This window comes from Nicotiana tabacum, chromosome 15 (assembly GCF_000715075.1).
Source record: "Nicotiana tabacum cultivar K326 chromosome 15, ASM71507v2, whole genome shotgun sequence".
NCBI lineage: Eukaryota > Viridiplantae > Streptophyta > Magnoliopsida > Solanales > Solanaceae > Nicotiana > Nicotiana tabacum.
This window is the reverse complement of record NC_134094.1, coordinates 134478895-134499633: the sequence shown is the minus strand read 5'-3', so window position 1 is coordinate 134499633 and position 20739 is coordinate 134478895. Positions and strand designations below refer to the sequence as shown.

General features: G+C 35.1%; 1 protein-coding gene across 1 annotated transcript; it reads right to left on the bottom strand.

Annotated features, from left to right (window-relative positions):
- Window positions 1–2028: 2028 nt before the first annotated feature.
- LOC107798227 (uncharacterized) lies at window positions 2029–5181 on the bottom strand. The gene is made up of 3 exons (XM_016621200.2): window positions 4218–5181; window positions 2593–3138; window positions 2029–2359 (listed from the first exon to the last, which is right to left on the bottom strand). The coding sequence occupies exons 1-3, from the start codon at window positions 5073–5075 to the stop codon at window positions 2261–2263; spliced, it is 1503 nt and encodes a 500-aa protein (XP_016476686.1). The 5' UTR covers window positions 5076–5181; the 3' UTR covers window positions 2029–2260.
- Window positions 5182–20739: the final 15558 nt, after the last annotated feature.

The following is a 20739-nucleotide window of genomic DNA, read 5'->3' as shown; positions in this document are numbered from 1 at the left end:
TTGAAAAGATTTATTGAAAAAAATTATATTTGAAAAGTAATTATTTGAGAAAATTATATCCGAAGGAGAGTTATCTGGAGGAATTATATGTGAAAGGCATTTATTTGAAGAGCTTGATTTAATTGGGTGTAATTGTATTTATTAATTGTTGAGTGATATTAATGATATTCTTGTTGTCTGTTGTACATATCATTGGTTGTTTTATCCAGCCTTTATTGTTATTGCTTCCTATTATTCTGTATATTATATTGCACAGGTTATTAGACTAGTGAGTGTCTTGACTGTACCTCGTCTCTACTCCACTGAAGTTAGTCTTGATACCTACTGGGTACCGATCGTGGTGTACTCATACTACACTTCGGCATATTTTGTGCAGAGTCAGGTATTGGATATATCGGACTTGAGTAGAGTTAAAGCGGGATAGTAAGGATTCAAGGTAGAGCTGCTTGGTCGTCGCAGTCCCTTGGAGTCTTTTCATTTCATTGTACTATTAATCTGTAATCAAATAGTATTATATATTCGGTCCTCGTGATCATTCCATGTATTCAGTTAGAGTTCGTGACTCAGTACTACCTGTCTTAGGAGGTTGTATATTCATATTTATTCCGATGTTAGTTTTAGTTACTTATTCAATTAAAAAAAATGGCTTCAAAATGTAATTGAAATCGACTTACCTAGTCTTAGAGACAAGATGCAATCACGACGCCTGTGGTAGAATTTTGGATCGTGACAGTATTGGTACTGCCCTTTCACGTCAAAAAACTAATAAACACGTTTATTTAGTTATCATGAATTATCATGTTATTAGAAGAAAAAATAAAGCTCATCGGGTTGAGGCAGCAAGACATGCAATGAAGATTCTTTTCGAGGTCAAAAATAATGAAATGGCTTAAAGTGGATAAAGTTTATTCTCCTTTTGGTTGTATTATTGTATACGGTTGAAATCGAGCTCGTGGTGCATCCTACCCTCTGACATGGTAAGCCAGGCTCGAGACATGACAATAAAGGACTGAAAATCGACCTCAAGTCCCACTGGACTAGAACCCGGAGACAGGACGACTACCTTCGAGAATATCGAGGCCATGATTCCGGAATCGGTCCTAGCCCCAAAGGACCTTGAGGAAACATTATCAGCATAGCCAACGGAAGACCGAAATATCCGTGACATGCCGTATATTACGGTGGGAATCTCGAAACGTACCGATAAAGAACCGGTAATCAGTAAATCGTGAGAATTTTTTACCTTTTATAAAATTGTACCTAAAGTAGGACTCTACTATATAAAGAGGATCTGATAATTCATAAAATACGTTGTAGCACACATTCTAAGGAAATATATCATTATTTTTTCCAATATTAGTTCTTTTGCTTTCGTTCATCATGCTTGTTGTTACGAACCCGGATCGAGGGCAAATATTTCATCAAGGCTTAAATCGTGTTTCTCGTGTGGTTCAAGCTTACTTCATCCTTATTTATTTAATTTCTCTTTATTTACTGCTTTGTGTTAAATAGATCTGTGTATCTTTAAACTTACAAATTCAATTGTTATCCGATTTTGAAGGTAACTGGATAAAATTATCAGGCAATGACGGTTGTTCAATTCGTTGAATAAAAATTACTCGCATTCGATATTAATGCAAGATATTATACACGTCTGAAAAAAAAAAATCAGTTAGTCATGTTTCTATATTATCGATTTAATTTATAACTCTTAAAGTTAAACTACTCAGATTTTATTTAAGCACCAATTTTTAAAATGTTCGAAACTGAGAAATTATTAGGTGACATTCCTTGTTACGGATATTATGGACATCATCAAACTTTGCATTCTTGATGTCAGACGGGTAAAACTAATATTACAAAATCGATTTAACTCATTATTATATTAGTTAAATCGGTTTAATTGGAAAGTTCAGCAAGTAAATAGATTCCTCAAATTCCTAGAAGAATTTATTGGAAAATTTGATAAGATATTGTTTCTTAGACTAATATGCTTTTGTACCTTTTTGGAAGAAATTATCCATAAGATTTGCATAATAATATAATATTTTTGTGATTCATTACAAATGTTATTTTAGTTGTATGGTCTATTCATTGAAAATTAGAGAAAAAAATAGCCTATGAAATTAATAAAACAACACGAGAGATCTGTGTACGATCATCTTCTTCTATTCAAATCATAACTGATTTCTCCTATTGGTAAGAAGCTATAGAAAGTAAAATAAGTACTCTTAATATAGAATGATGTTCTATAATTTGACTAAGCAATTTTCTCCTTATTAAAGCATTCCCTGAATTTGACCTTTGCCTTGTTTGAGCCGGTTGTGTGAATAACGTCGCAACACTCGCATCGATCTATCTGAAAATAGGAAATAAAAATTACATTAAATATATATTTATTTTCTTTTTATTACGAAGAGAGGAATCTTTAGTTTTATCATTTATTCAGAAATATGTCAGTTATATATTCATTTTTATTTTTTCTCTTTATCTAACATGATAAAAATAATTTTGCGGCTTTATTTTTATAGTGTATAAAGTCTAGCGACTGAAATTAAAATTAATGAAAAAGCAAAAATAAGATAAACTTACTCGTGTACGTTTTGTTCTAGGAGAGTAGACTTGAATCCTGTTGACATAGTTTGCAGGATGGTTGCCGCCGATCGGACAACCCGGCAACCGCCGTACCGCCGACCGGGAATACGTTGCCCAAATTTCATTTTTATTCCATGTTTCTCCAATAGATTTTAGGAAAAAAACATGGGGAGTTTCACAAGAATCTTTTGCAGACGGCCTAGTATTAAACATGTAATACGGAGGATTCTGTGGTTTGTTATTCCAAGCTTCAAATGTTTCAATAGGGTATTGTAAGTAACTTCTAGGCATAATCTTCTCGTAAATATGAACTGAATATCCAAATGATATTGAAAATGACCAATTACTCGGCTTGTGGTAGCATATGGTTTGTTGTAACATACGAGATTGATCGAATTTTGCCGCTTTCATAAGTTGTTTTGTTGATTGTATACGATCCATTGATGGGAAAATTGGTGCTATGGCATCAAAATGGTGAAGGGACATTAATGGTACTTTAGGATGCGATGATAATAAACCTGAAATATCACCGTGCAAATCGATCTGCAAGAAAATATTAGAGTATTATAAGTCAAACTAACAAAAGGAAATTGAAATACAACTTAATAATATATATTTCTTTTTATAAATTAAAAAAATATGTCAAAGTAGAAATTGTTTCGCAAATATTTTTTTTTTTTTAAAATAACCGTAGTATCCATCTCGCAAATAAATATAGGTCGTGAATTCTCCACTAGATCTAGAAAATAATGGTAGTTAACCCCTTTGTTTTCCAGAAGGTTTATACTCAAAAACTATATAAAGCCTTGGATGGTTTAATTGGCACAAAATCAATGTTATTCTTTTCGTCTCAAAATAATTGTACTGTCTCTTCTTTTTCAAAAGTCGATCAAAATATGTTATCCATAATAGGAAGCATTTCAGCATTTGAAGTCATTGTAATTTCAATGTACGGACCATGTAAAAATATTTACGCAATTAAGTCATTTATATATAGTAATTACAGGTAAATTTCTATCATAAATATTATGAGACACCTGATAAAAATAGGAGTAACTAATTATGATAAGTCAAACTCTACTAATGATGTAAAAAAAAAAAACACTCTGATTGAATGAAATTTAAATCCTTATGCAGTAAAACCTCTCTATAACCTCTTCTGTTTCGATATTTTTGGCTGATACAGTGAAATGTTGTTATAAAGAACATATAATATAGCATAACATGAAAAATTGGTTCAAAAGAAAGCACAACCGTTAGAGTGAAGTGATGTTATAAATGATCACTGTTATAAAGATGTCTGATTTTATAACTATTGTAACTTGTAAGCAGACGACCAATGATTGTGGTATGATGGGTAATATTCCATCACCCTTAAGCAGGTGTCATAAATTCGAGCCCAATCAACTTTTCGGCCCTTATACTGAGCCTTAAGGGGTGCAAATCCGAATTAGTCGGGGGTTCAATACGAATATTGGAGGGTAGAAAAAAACTAGTGTAAGCATTCAAAATTCCCTGTCTTTTCACAGGTTTGACCAATTATATCTTTTCTTTTTTGCCTTTAATTTTTTTTTTTTTTTTTGGATGTGGACTTTTCTTGAACTTTGAAGAAGAAAACATACCTGGTGAAGACCTTTAAGGGGAGAAAAACTAACTCCAAGATCTACAATACAAGCCATAGTAATTTGATCAGCAGATCTCAAGAATGGATATCTTCTTAAACAACTCTCCATATCTTCAGCCAATGCTTTTGCCAAAGGATAACTCAAAATAAATCCAGCACCACCAAAACCTTGACTAAAAGAATACCAAAAATTTGACAAAATATACTCAGATTGACCCCCAAAATAATAATACTGCGTATGATCATACTGCGCAAGAACATCAACCATATTTTCCACAAAAAATATCGAGTCGTCGTCGCCCATAACTACCCATCTTACACCTTCATGTTCTTCTCTAAACAATTCCATTATACCATGGACCATTCTAGCCATAATTGGTGCAACATGTTGAGTTTCTTGAACTAATTTTGTAATATCATCAGATATTCTATAAGGTGGTGAATTTTTAGACCATGGTAATAAATTCCACTTAGGTTTCTCATCAAGAAATAAATAACCCCTTGTAATTTTTGGCCTCCACCAAGATTCAATATAAGATTTCCTATAATGCCATGCTTTTTCAGAACCAAGAAGTCCAAAAACTAAGTGGCTAAGATTTGTGGGGTTTGTGTCATTTGATGAAATGAAGTGAGAAATAGATGAATTCGGATTTGGATTTGTTAATCTTGAACTTGAAGTTTCTAAGAACTCAGAAGGTGAACAATTAGGATCTTTGAAAAGGAAAATTGAAGCCAAGTAAAGAACTATACCTGAGAATAGAACAACTTTGCAAAGACCAGACACAAAATACTTGTCAAATAAAGATACAAAATTCTCTTTCACTGTATTGAACTTAGAAGCAAATAAAGATAACATTTTTTTTTGTTTTTGAAAGAATGAATTCTGAAGCAAAATGAAACTTTCTATGTCACTTTAGAATATAAAGATCAAGGCTGGCTGCTAGAAATAAATTGTTTACTATGTTTCATATATTATATTATTTTATTAATTCTATAAGTGGTTGCTTCCCAGAATTTGTATGTTGACTGGTTTGCCAACTTGGAAATATAAGGATAATTTAATTTCTTGACGTCCTTTACAAGGAAAGATAAAGAATATTGTGATACTAGTTTCCAAATCCTACTGATAACTGATTATTTGTAATCCAATGGCATATTCTTGAAAGGTAACTGAAAAAGCCATATCAAGGAAAATAATGATGAAAAGCAATTTTCATTAGAGCAGGTAGATTTAAAAAAAAATATAAACATATAGTATATTAAATAAATATATACATGGTAGAGAAAATGCAAATATTTACATGTAATACAAGACTTGTAATTAGTGATCGTTTATATATAGTAGGTGGTAAGCGCCTACAAGTGCGGCAGAACTCAATAATTTTGGTTCAAACTCTATATTTGTTTTAAAAAATTTATTATATATATATATATATATATATATATATATATATATATATATATAAATTATGAATTTAGACTCAATAACTTAAAAGAATTAATATCTCGAACTCATAAATTTCAAATTCTATCTCCGTCTCTGACATTAGTAAGCAGAAAAGAACCATTGTCGTTAGAAATAATCAACCGAAAAGATTAACGTCAAAATTAGAAATTACAAGATGAAAACCGTACCTTGACAATGTTATATTATCATTCAGAGAAAAACAACTAATTATAATAATTAGACTATGACTAGTGACTATGATATAATATAAATTCAAGACTGTTTTCTTTTTATATTAATTTGCTATTGGTAAAGGAGCAATTTAATTGCTACTAAAGTAAATTTCCATCAAATATCTTAACTTTAAAGGTCATCAATTTTGAATTATGGCTGAAAAAACACATGTAAGAGTTTACTTAAAATATTTATTTAGTAAGAGTTTTATAAAAATTCAGTGGTCAAAATATTACAACCAGAATAGCTAGTGAGGAAAATGTGTCTTATCCAATATATGAATAAAGTGAAAGTCTTTGTGGAAGTCATTGACATTGACATTAATATAAAGTGAAAAATAGGCCAAATTAACTAGACAAGTTGGGCTGCTATTATTGGCACTACGTACAAGAAATTTTTAGAGGTGATAATCTACAATGATTTATGTGGTATATAAATAATAAACTCTAGGAAAAAATTAATTAAATACTCTATTACTCCAAACAATAAAAAAACTAGATATTCAATTTTGAAAAGAAAAAAAAAGGAATAGAAGAGTTTTTTAATCCAAAATTTTGTTGCCCCTAGTTAACTCCTTCATTTCAAGAAAACAATTTATGATAGAGATGGAAAAAATATTTACCTCGCACATGATATTTACAACAGACTAATCAATTTAACTATAAGAGTCACAAATTACATCTTTTGTTAGATTAACACGTGCATTGGGTGTAGAATCGAATACCTTTGAAATCTGTTATTAATTCTTCACAGGCCTAAATATTTTCATTAACTTTTAAAAATTCGACGATAACAACTGTCCTAGTATTATCAATTGCGATTAAGAGAATATATATAGATGCATAAAAAAAATATGCAAAATAATTATAGTTCCATTAATCCTAAAAGAAAAAAAACTATAGAATAAGATAAATAATGAAAGGAGTTAAATAATGTGGGTTTTGTAATTCTTAGTTTGCACGTTAAAAGCAACTTTTTTCTTGAATTCTGATCACTGACCCGCAGTAGAAGGATCTGAGAATCAGAATCCACTCAAATCTCATCCTATTTATTAGTAAATTTTTTGATTAATTTCTTAATCAGATATAGATGTTTGACTTTAGCATCTAGGCGATTTCAAGAATATTTTAAAAAAAGTAGGTCTATATTTCTGATTAATCAATAAATGACGTAGCATTTTATTAAAGTGATCACGTCACGTGCGTCCTAGATGCCAAGTTGGCTGAAAACCATATATATTTTCTTGATATTATTTTTTTATTAATTAACTTAAATAGCAAGCTGTTCACTCAATCGCTTAAACTAAAAATAGGCGACAATGTATTATATATAAAAAATCATATATAATATATATAACCGTATATGATTGATGTATAGATTATAATATATGTATACCGGCTAAGAAACGTAAACAACTAATCCAATCAACTATTTATCAACAATAACAATTACCCAATAATAATTCCACTGGTGGAATTTGGGAGAGGTAGAGTGTACGCAGACATTACCCCTACCTCGGAGGGGTAGGAAGCTGTTTCTGGAAGACCCTCGGCTCAAAGACAAAAGATCTGTAACAACACAAAAATCAAACAAATAATATCAGCACTGTAAGAGACAACAAATAAGTGGAAGGACAATAATTATGGTAATAATAAAAATTAAAAATAAAAATAAAAATAGTGTGCTGAAATAAAAATCGCTAGCAATCCTAGACAAAACAATATCAGACTAACCGAATCAACGAAGAAAAAAACAAAGCTTAAGAATATTTATATAAAGATGTTTTTTTAATTCTCCAATCGTTTTCAACATAAGCTTAAGAAAAAAACAAAAGGATGATAGAGTATTCCAGCTAGGGGTTTTCCGTGGGGCCAATACAAAATTAACTATATATACTTATGTGTCAATCTTGATAGTTATATGCATTGCTCTCTTTATTTAATTTTATGTGAGTTAAAGTTGGAAAGTGAGATTAACAATGATATGAAATTCAAAAATAAGATAAATAATTGTAAATGAGACTCGGGAGTGAATAACAACTAAAATTTGATTGGACAGAAAAAGAGAAAAGTATATAGAGATCATAAGCTTACATATGCATATATAAAATTTGAGGGAATATTAAATGGACATTTTTTCTTTTGACCCCGTTAAGAAAATCTAAGTATTGTTCAGGACATCGTCAAAATTTTCTTCTACTTCTCCTTCTCCTTCTACTTCATCTTCTTCTCCTCCTTCTCCTTCATATCTCTTTCGTTCGTCTTCTTCTTCCTATAGATTATGAGCACACAACTAATAATTCGAATTGATTTGGTTGGGAAAAAAATTTAAAAATAGTATCATGTTTGGATTTTGTTAGCTGAAATTTTTTTATTTAAGAAGAAAAAGTGGATCAACTAATTTTTGAAGGTCTATGTAAGATTTGAATCCAGCTAATAGAAATTGAAGGGATTAATATTAGAACGTTTTATATCAAGTTGTGGAGTTGATTTTGATCAATGTTAAAGCAAAAATGTATTAGTGGATTTTTACCCATCGTGTTATGATGATCGCCTGAATTTTGACTAGAAATTCTGACGATCACCAGAAAATTTCAGTCACAGCGCCGACAAATCTTGGCGATCCGTCGAGATGACTGCAAAATCTTGGTAATTGCAATATTATACACAATATGTTATGGTGCCCAAATCAAACATGAAATGTTGGCCATAGCTAGCAGTGTACTTCAAAATTCTAACGCAGTACTATTTTTCTAAAACAACTTAATGGGATTAAAAGTTAAATGGTAGCACTAAATAATCCTAGTTATTCAAATCATATTCATTGTTTATTTTTTTTTGTCATATACATAGAATATACATAATTATACACATATAATACATAAATTATACCTCCACCTGCCTATTTTTTGCTTAAGTGATTGGGTGGGTTGGGGTGAAATTCAAAAAATAGCCAGATTTATAAGTGTTAATTAAAAAATAGCCATAATTTCAAAAGTAATCGAAATTTAGACATTTTTCATGTAGAGATAAATCTGAACGAAAACACTGTTCAAAATCCTGAAAATATTCCAGCACAATATACTGGAGTTCAAATTTTTTACATGTGAACTTCCAACATAATATACTGGAACTATGCTGGAACTCCATCATAATATACTTGAGTTCCAGGATAATATACTGGTCCACCATAATATGCTGGAAGTTCATACACAAGTGCTCTAATCTCCAGTATATTATGTTGAAACTTTCCGTATGTTGGAGTTCCAGCATGTCACGACCCAATTTTTCCTCTGTTTGGGTATTGTGATGGCACCTAGTCTTAGGAACTAGATAAGCCTAACAATAATTAAAACAACAACATTATTAAATAGAATCTCTTAAAATTTCCAAAATCGGTAGTACAAGTCATAAGCTCTACAGAGTGTTTGCTAGAAAACTTCTAAATACAACTGTCCAGAAATAAGAATAAACAGTACAAAATGAAAAGTCGAAGGTGACTCCGAAGCCTGCGAACGCAGCGGTAGGTTTACCTTGAGTCTCCGCAGTAACAGTCCACACAGCTAGCTAACGAACAATTGCCTGGATCTGCACAAAAAAAAATATACAGAAGAGTAGCATGAGCACACCACAGCGGTGCCCAATAAGTATCAAGACTAAACTCTGTGGAGTAGTGACGAGGAACAGTCAAGACACCCACTGGTCTAATAAACTGAACAAATATAAGTACATGAACAATAGAAGTATGATGTCTACATAAAGACTATGCAATATGGCTCACAGTACAGTAATGGCAATAGGGAAGGAAACAACAAGTATCAGCGGAATATCATGAAAATGACACAGAAAGGTGAATGGAATACAACCTAAGTCCGGAATCACAAATACAGCAAGGACAAATAATAACTCAGCAACTACAATCGCTCTTACATCAAGTTTTAGTCAGCAACTCCACGAGGTACTGAACCTCGGACAAATCACAACTTACGGGTCTCAATACCTGAACTTTAACACTTGGCATTATGTGCCCTCATAACATCTCATAGCCGCACTGACGACTCACGTGCCAATATAGTCATTCTCACATAGAAGGCAAGTAAACAAGAGTGAACATCTATGCTTAACAATATCAAGAACACCTCTTATCCAATAAGAGTGCTTAACTACGTGTATGCTTATGCAAGTATACTACCATAGTCCATATCAGCAATTAAGCATAAGGAAAAAGAACGGACATCACGTAAAATATTTTCTCACAGCTTTCACAAGATAAAGCTCACACAGGTACGTATACCACTATACAAATATCAACAACAAGAATGTCCCCAGGCCACAAATCATCACAAATCAACCCCTGACACAGCCCACCTTGTCTCGCCATATGTGTAATAGTAATATAAATGCCCGTCTTGTCTCGCCACACGTGCATAACAATGTTTCCACCTTGTCTCACTACATGCGTAACTCACACACACACGTATATATATATATATATATATATATATATATCCCGCCTTGTCACGTCGCATGTGCAATTATCAATAGTAACAATAGCACGACAGAAACCTCGTGCAATCCCATAACAACAACTGCATGGCAGAAACCTCGCGCATCACAATAATAACAACCGTACGGTAGAAACCTCGTGCATCACCACAACAAGTACAACCGCAACAATGACAATAATACAAAGTACGATAAGTAAATCAATTCAAGAACTTTAATTCACAAAGAAACGGTAGAACCAATTCACAAGGAATAACCACAGTAAAGAATACTAGACGTAAAGAGAACAACTCAACAAAGGGAAAACTAATGTGTAGCAATGATCCCACAATATACACTTCAACAACAGGGAAGCTAACACGAATCAAATAATGCCAAATAAAATAAGTCGACTAAGATATAGGATATCTAAACTTCTTTAAAGGTTGAGAAAATTACGAAGGATATTCAACAATTCAATTAAGGATAAGCAGCGGAAAAATAATCATAACCTCAACTAAGACTGAACAATTATATGATGAAATAATATAAATTCTAAATAAAGATAAGCAGTTATGAAAAGATAGCATAGCTATAAAAGAGATAACAGTTTCAATTAAGGCACATATGAATCAAGTAACAATAATAGTGGATCATGAAGCAATTGATTCTAATTAAGCAGGTAGATGTGAATCTAGTAATTAAGATATATAATCATAACAAGAACAACTGCATATTCAATGAATACAAGGACCTAAGAACCCTAAAAGGTCAACTTTCCAAAATAAGTCTGTGCACGCACTCGTCACCTCGTGTATACGGACTACGATCAACATAGAAGACTCAAATCCTAAGGAGAAGTCCCCCACACAAGGTTAGGCAAGATACTTACCTCAAACCAAGCTCAAACAATCGGTCACAATATCTTTTTCACGAATATCCGGCTCCGAATGGCCCAAATCTAGCCAAACACAATTGCATAACATGAATACAACAATAATAGACTCATCTAATCAATAAAATTAATATTTTAACGAACAATACGAAATTCACCCTAAAAAGTCGCCCCGAGCCCACATCTCGGAATCGGATAAAAATCACAAAATACGAACACCCATTCACTCACAAGTCCAACCATATAAGAATTACTCAAATCCGACCATAGATTCCCCTTCAAAACTCAAAATCTTTATTGAATAAGTTTTTTCAATTTTTTTCAATTTCAACCCCAAAAATCCGAAATTAAATAGAGAAACAACTATAGATTAATGCAATAAAATCAAACTCGAGTAAGAAATCGTTACCCACAAGATTCCTCTGAAAATCCCTCAAAGAATCGCCTTTTCCCGAGCTAAAAATAAAAAATGGAGTGAAAATGAACTAACCCTCGATTCCAACCCCTTTCTGCCCAGCGATCCTCGCACCTGCGATTATTTCTCGCACCTACGCCTACCGTACCTGCGATCTAACCAGTCGCACCTGCGGAAGTCACTAACTCCCACAGCCTCCGCACCTGCGAGCCTTCTGCGCATCTGCGGGCATCGCAGATGCGGAACTTTCTCGCACCTGCGACCCCAGGCCAACTCTCAATTCTCGCATCTGCGCTTCCATCTTCGCACGTGCGAGTCCGCTGATGTGCACAAATTCTCTGTAGCTGCGGAGACTGCCAAGTCCAGCTCTTCTCACACTTGTGCCTCCATCTTCGCACCTACGACCATCGCACCTGCGCCCAAGGTTCGCAGGTGCGATTACACCAGAACTCAGACCTCCCCAAAACCATGGAAATCATCCGCAACTCGTCTGAAAAACACTCGGGGCCCTCGGGACCCTGTCCAAATATACCAACAAGTTCTATACCCTAACACGGACCCGCTCGAGGTCTCAAATCACATCAAACAACGTTGAAACTACGAATTGCACCATGAATCAAACTTATAAATTTTTAAATCTTTTAACTTTTAAAACCCGTGCCGAAACCTATCAAATCAACCCGCAATGAAGTCATATTTTGCAGGCAAATCCCAATTAATATAACGGAGCTGTTCCAACTCTCAGAATCGCATTCTGACCCCGATATCAAAAAGTCCACTTCCGGTCCAAATCTCCAAAAATTCGACTTTCGCCATTTCAAGCCTAAATCAGCTACAGACCTCGGATTTACGGTCCGGACACGCTTCTAAGTCCAAAATCACCCAACAGAGCTAATGGAACCGACAGAACTCCATTCCGTAGTCGTCTTCACATAGTTCCGACTACCGTCGAAATCCTAAAACTTAAGCTTCCGTTTTAGGGACTAAGTATCCCAAATCACTCTGAAACATCCGGTAACCAAATTCAACCACCCACGCAAGTCAATACACATAATATGAAGCTGCTTAGGGCCTTATGCCGCCGGACGGGACTTAAATTCTCAAAACGATCGGCCGGGTCGTTACACAGCATAATACATTGGAAGTTCATACACAGATGCACCAATCTCCAGTATATTATGGTGGAACTTTCCGTGTTGCAGCAAAATAATGACTATTTTTTAATGACTTTACAAACGCTGACTATTTTTGAATTACCAGTCCGAAAACTAGCTAGCCCATGCTATTTTTATGGTGGGTTGCTATTTGGGTTAATTACGAATCCACAAATATGGGCCTAAATTACAGTTCTGAAAGCCCAGACGAGCTACCCTACTTCTGAGTTGTAACAGGCTTTCTTTTGTGGCCCAATCAGAGATGGAGAACCTCGGCCCAAATTTCAACAAAAAGTTTTGAAGCCACAATCTCAAAAGTACGGTGGGTTAAAGTTTAGTGCTACGAACCCTAAAGTTTTTCCCATTAAATTTATATTCTGAATTCACCTATCGATGACTCTTATTGTGTATTTGAAGTGTCATTGCATTTTTCAAGATTTATCTATCTATCTATCTATCTATACTATATTAAAAGCACGAAAGTCCTATCAAAATATCGTTCACCTTTTTTTATCATTCATAAGTACTTTATATGTTGCATATACTTGTAATTGTAATCATCAATTTTTTTGGCCAAAATCAAAAATTATTGCGTGCTTCCTTTTAGGTTTAGAATTCTTTAGAATTTACGCTGCTTAGGATTCTTGCCTTACGTTTTTTTCCTTTGGTTTTGTTTCCTTTAGTTTTAGGATTCTTGGATGTTTGTTTCCTTTACTTTTAGGATTCTTTCGTTTTAATTATGGTATTATCTTTTTTCTATTATTTTTTTTGTATCGGTTTAAGATATAATTTTTATTGTCTCTTTTGTGTAGGTTTAGGATTTAATTTAATATTGGTTTATCGATCATAGTTTATGGTAACATTGTGTCTCACTTTATTTATGTTTAGGATTCAATTTAAGTTTCTAAAATTTTAGAATCAAAATAGTTAAACATAAGGAGGGGCTAATCACTTCTTTAAAAGAAGTCATTATTCTACATTCTTTATTATAAACTTTGTCACGTACCAAACTACCCCTAGACGTGACTGGCACCCAGCTAACACCACCTGCCAGGCGAACCATACTTTCATACCTTAATCATTAATTTGCAGCATTTGATTAATTAAATGAGTATCCAAATAATTAGATAGTTAATTACAAATAATAATATCTCGAATATTAAATTAAAACTCTAGCTCAAATCCCACACTAGACCATGAAGCATCTAAACGAATTACAAAAGATATCATATGAATAAATGATAAAGACTCTTTTGGAAGTCTCCACGAACAATGTGGCGACTCACCTCAATAACTGAATCAACTTTAGCAAACTCGTCAGCTACTAGCTCCATCTTCACCAATTATATCTGCATAGACATGCATGTAAGGATTGAGTTATACGTAAATATAACCCAGTAAGATCCTTGACCCGCCACTCTGAATACCACTAAAATAAGTGTTAGAAAATACAAACACACCACAACAAGAACAATATACTAAATATGATAATTATACCGTAATACAATATATAGGTATTAACAGAGTTAACAACAGTTAACTAACAAGATGTCACGACCCAAAAATCCCACCACAGGCGTCGTGATGGCACCTAGTCTCTAAGACTAGGTAAGCCGATTTCAATTATATTTTTGAAGCTATTTTTTTTTAATGAAATAAGTAACCAAAACTAACAGTGGAACAAATATGAATGTACAACCTCCCAAGACTGGTAGTACTGAGTCATGAACTCTAACTGAATACATGGAATGATCACGAGGACCGAATATATAATACTATTTGATTAAAAATTGACAGTACAATAAAATGAAAAGACTCCAAGGGACTGCGACGACCAAACAACTCTACCTTGAATCCTTACGATACCACTTTAACTCTTCTCAAGTCCAATAACTCCAATAACTGGCTCTGCACAAAAATGTGCAGAAGTGTAGTATGAGTACACCATGGTCGGTACCCAGTAAATATCAAGACTAACCTCAGTGGAGAAGAGACGAGGTACAGTCAAGACACTCACTAGTCTAATAGCCTGTGCAATATAATATACAAAATAATAGGAAGCAGATAAAATAAGGGCAACATAAAACAACCAGTAATATGCACAACAGACAACAAGAATACCATTAATATCGCTCAATAATTAATAAATATAATTACACATAATAAATCAAATCCCTCAAATAAATGTCTTTCACATATAATTCTTTCAAATAACTCTCTTTGAAATATAATTTTCTCAAATAATTACCTTTCAAATATAATTCTTTCATATAATACCTTCTACATAAAAATCCTTTCAAATAAATATTTTGAATATAATTCTTTTAATTTAAAAGTCACCATGTGACACCTCGTTTCATAATCATAAAAATACAGGGCTCAGCCCATTTTTATATTTTTCGTAAACACGGGTCTCAACCCATTTTTCATATTTTCACGATACCTCGTGCCCATAATTAAATCATTATATTTTTCCGGCACCTCGTGCCCTTATTTCGTATCATAACTGCACGGACAATTCACGTGCCAAATATCATTATCATTTAATCACAACACCTCGTGCCCACAATTCATATCACAACTGCACGGACAATTCACGTGCCAATATCCTCATTATTTACTCACGATACCTCGTGCCCACATTTTATTTTATAATCCGCCTAGCAATAGTCACAAGCTCTCAATTTCAACATAAATCAGATTGTCATCAATTTACCAAAAACAAGAAAAATTACACAAGGTATAAAAATAAACACAAGAATATTACAACATCATATGAAAATCATCAACCCCGCATCATCACATATCATCCCTGACAATAGCTACCCTTATCGCTCCTATTACCACCCTTATCACTCCTATAGCCACTCTTATCGCTCCGCCCAGACAATATCAATAGCCACCCTTATCGCTCCCATTATCACTCTTATCGCTCCGCCTAGATAATATTCCAACAAGCACAACCACAGCGAAATGTCACCCTTATACCCACATAATATCAACGGTGAAATGCCACCCTTATATCTTCAAAATAATAATTAACACAACACAACAATTTACATGAAAAATTATCACGGCAATATAACAAAATCAATTCATATCACAATTTGCCCAATGGATACAACCAAAATTTTAAAGATACAACCAAGTCAATTAATTTCATAATAAATAGCCGAAGGCTCCACACAATGTGTACAACACCCAAAAAGAATCAACAGAGATAGAAATTACTCAACATAAAGCAAAGTCTTCATTAACTCCAAATTTTTAATAATTATATAAACACCTCTTTTTAAGCTTATTTAATTAATTATTTGCATTGGGAAAAATCCAAAATGAAATTAAATTCCAATAATTATCAAACCAGCAAATTCACGAAATTTTATAAATAATCAAATAACAATCGCATCAAATTATCATATAACAACAGAGTCAACAACAAGGATTTAGGCATGACAAATAGATGATTAAATATATGCCAACAATTATTCAATTTAATACACAATATACTCAAGACTTTAACTCAATACAATTTGCATATATAAACCAAGTACGTACTCGTCACCTCGCGTACATGGTTTTCAATTTCACAAATTGCACATAAGACTCAATGCCTAAGGAGAAATTTCCCCACTCGAGGTTAAGCAAGACACTTACCTTTTTGAAGTTAGGTCAATATTCCAAAATAACTTTCTCACGTGAATTGACCTTCGGACGACTCCAATCTTTCTTGAGCCTTCCTTACATTACTACGAGGTTCCGGAAATCGTAGCAACTTCAATCTATTTAGAAACATAACAAAAGTGAACCATAATTAGGAGGATTTTAATGGTTTCAGTTCATTTGAGCATTTTATCAATCACTAGGTGTGCAAATTTGGCTACAAGGCTCTTCTACAAGATTTTCTTCACTCCTCAACCTAATCTTTACTTATTTTAGCTCAACAATCTTTCCACAAATATTATTGGTACATACATGTATAAATAATACTCTCATACCCAAGAATCATACTCCTAATCAACCATCTTCTACCCAAATTCGAAATTGAAATCCTTTTAGCCTGTTACTATGACACAACTTTTTTATTTTCTAGAACTCTTAATTTTAATTCTTACCCATGACATGCTTTTATAAGGGTATGGAACCTTACCTCTTAGATGAAGAACTTGTGAGATTTTCTTGTTGGATTTCAAAGTTTGAACAAGATCTTGATGAACAAAAAACTTCATCTACTTCCTCTCTCTAGAATACTCTCACTTCTCTCTTAAAAACCTCAGATATTTGCCCCAAAATATACTCCAAAGCCTATTTATCAAAATGGGATCGGATTATGAAAATAAGAAAATTAACCCTCCGACCTCAGTTATGCGGTCGCACAATGGACCGCACAATTGGTGTGTGGGTTGTAAAATGATCACACAAATCAGTGCTAAGAACTGGGCTGGTCTGGACCATTTTGCGACCAGTTTGCGGTCGCATAACCATTTTGCGATCGCATAATGGTCGCATAAACAACAACAACAACAACCCAGTAAAATTTCATTAATGGGGTCTGAGGAGGGTAGTGTGTACGCAGATCTTACCCCTACCCCGAAGGAGTAGAGAGGTTGTTTCCGAAAGACCCTCGGCTCAAAAAAACAAAAAGACAAAAGGATAAAAAGGAGACAATATTAGTATCACAACAGTAATCATAGGAAAAATAGGAACACCATGAAATCCAGAAGAAAGATGCAAAGTAAAGAGAGACAATATTAGTATCACCACAACAATCATAAGAAAAATAAGAATACCATGAAATCTAGAAGAAAGATGCAAAGCAAAAGCGATAGCTAGTAAATAGGACCTGCACTGAAAAGCGAAATAGTAAGACACAACATTGCCACTAGCTATCTTAGACAAAAACCTTATATGGATAGTCCCACAATGGTACAAAGTAAGGCACGACTCAACTTATTCCTAACCTACAACCCTAATACTCGACCTCCACATCTTCCTATCAAGTGTCATGTCCTCGGAAATCTGGAGCCTCGCCATATCCTGCCTGACCACCTCTCCCCAATACTTCTTAGGTCGCCCTCTACCTCTTCTCGTGCCATCCACAACCAACTGCTCACACCTCCGTACCGGAGCATCTGGGCTTCTCCTCTGAACATGTCCGAACCATCTAAGCCTCGCTTCTCGCATCTTGTCATCAATGGGAGCCACATGCACCTTCTCCCGAATATCATCATTCCTAATCTTCTCTATCCTAGTGTGCCCTCATATCCACAAAAACATATTCATTTCTGCTACTTTCATCTTCTGGATATGTGAGTTATTAACGGGCCAACACTCGGCCCCATACATCATGGCTGGTTTAACCACCGCTTTATAGAACTTACCTTTAAGTATCGGTGGCACTCTCTTGTCACACAGGACTCCAGATGCTAACCTCCACTTCATCCATCCTACCCCAAAATGGTGTGTGACATCCTCGTCGATCTCCCCTCCCCCCTGGATAACCGAACCAAGGTACTTGAAGCTGCTTCTACTCGGGATGACCTGCGAATCAAGCCTCACATCCACGCCCACTTCCCCTAGCTCAGCGCTGAACTTATACTACAGGTATTTCGTCTTTGTCCTGCTCAGCTTGAAACCCTTAGACTCAAGAGCCTGTCTCTAAACCTCCAGCCTCTCGTTAACACCGGCTCGCGACTCATCAATCAGAACTATGTCATCGGCGAATAGCATGCACCATGGCACATCCCCTTGAATATGGTGTGTTAACACGTCCATCACCAGAGCGAATAAGAACGGACTGAACGCAGAACCTTGGTGTAACCCCATTACAACCGGAAAATGCTCAGAGTCGCCTCCTACTATCCTAACCCGAGTCTTAGCTCCATCATACATGTCCTTAATCGCCATAATGTAGGGAACCGACACACCTTTTACCTCCAGGCATTTCTAGAGAACTTCTCTAGGAACCTTGTCATACGCTTTCTCTAGGTCAATAAACACCATATGCATATCCTTCTTCCTCTCTCTGTACAGTTCCACCAACCTTCTAACAAGGTGTATAGCTTATGCAGTCAAACGACCCGGCATGAACCCGAACTGTCTGTCGGATACAGACACTGTCATCCTCACCCTCGCTTCAACCACCCTCTCCCATACTTTCATGGTATGACTCAGTAATTTGATACCCCTATAATTGTTACAAATCTGGATATCACCTTTGTTCTTATACAATGGAACCACCGTACTCTACCTTCACTCATCTGGCATCCTCTTCGCCTTAAAAATAACATCAAACAACCTAGTCAACTACTCCAAACCTGCTCTCCCCACACACTTCCAAAATTCCACCCGAATCTCGTCTGGCCCGGTCGCTCTGCCCCTACTCATCTTACGCATAGATCCCACGACCTCCTCAACCTCGATACGCCTACAGTACCCAAAGTCACGGTGACTCTCGGAATGCTCCAATTCGACTAGCACAATATCCCAATCCCCTTCTTCATTCAGAAGTTTATGAAAGTAAGTGTGCCATATCCTTTTAATCTGGGCATCTTCCATCAATACTCTACCATCTTCGTCCTTGATGCATCTCACTTGGTCCAAATCCCGAGCCTTCCTCTCTCTCAACTTGGCCAGCTGGAATAACTTCTTCTCCCCACACTTTTTCCCCAATTCCTCATACATACGATCATAAACCGCAGTCTTAGCCTCCGTGATGCTAGCTTAGCCTCCTTCCTAGCTGCCTTATACCTCTCCATGCACCCTCGCCTCCCCTCCTCACCTATGCTCCTCACTAACTTTAGGTATGCCGCCTTCTTTGCTTCCACTTTACCTTGGACCACTTCATTCTACCACCAGTCTCCTCTGTGCCCACCAGAGATGCCTATCGAGACCCCTAACACCTCTCTCGCAGCCTCTCTAATACAGTTTGCTGTCGCTGACCACATAGTGCTCGCATCACCACTCCTCCTCCAAGCTCCCATAGCCGATAACTGCCCCTCCAACGCTTGGTCGCAGAATCGCATTCTGTCAGCCTTTGGTAATTTGGTCATAACTTCTTGTAGAAATGTCCAAATGACGAACAGTTTAAAGAATTGGAAACTAGACATATAGACCTTTATGTTGATAGGTAGCACACTATATAACTCTTCATATCAAGAGAGGTATGCTCGTTTGAAATTAGGTCTTGTGCGAACTCATTTGAAATTTTAGTCTATTATGAAATTTCCAACTTCAACATTCGATGCCGAAACCTACCGAATCAAGTCCGATTGACCTTAAATTTTGCACGCAGGTCATAAGTGACATAACAGACCTATTCCAATTTCCAGAATCAGATTTCGACCTCGTTATCAAAAATTCAACCTTCAATCGAACTTTCCGAAAATCGTCTATTTTCTAACTTTTGCCAAAATGCGTTGAATTGTCCTACGGACTTCCAAATCCAAATCCTAATCCGAACACGCGCCTAAGTCCAAAATCACCATACGAAACTATTGACATCATCAAAATTCTATTCCGACGGCGTTTGCTCAAAAGTCAACTCTTTGGTTAACTCTTTCCATTTAAGCTTCAAAATGAGAATTTCTCTTTCAATTAAATTATAAATCTTCGGAAAATCAAACTCGACCATACCCGCGGGTCATAATACATATTATGAAGTTGCCCGGGACCTTAAGTCGTTAAACGAGGCGTTAATTCTTAAAATGACAAGTCGGGTCGTTACACAAGAGTACACAACAAGAGTATACACTAAGGACTTATCATAATTGCAGTGAAAGAAATTAACCAACACATCTACGAGTCCACAACGGCACCACAATGCCTCAAATATGTAACAGAGCATACACAATGCTCACTGAAGCATACACAATGCCCCAAATATATCAAG

Coding starts and splice junctions, on each gene's coding strand:
- LOC107798227 (XM_016621200.2), bottom strand. CDS start 5,075: ATGTTATCTTTATTTGCTTCTAAGTTCAATACAGTGAAAGAGAATTTT. Junction 3,139..4,217: donor CCCTTAAAGGTCTTCACCAG/GTATGTTTTCTT, acceptor ATTTTCTTGCAG/ATCGATTTGCACGGTGATAT. Junction 2,360..2,592: donor CTAGAACAAAACGTACACGA/GTAAGTTTATCT, acceptor TCCTATTTTCAG/ATAGATCGATGCGAGTGTTG.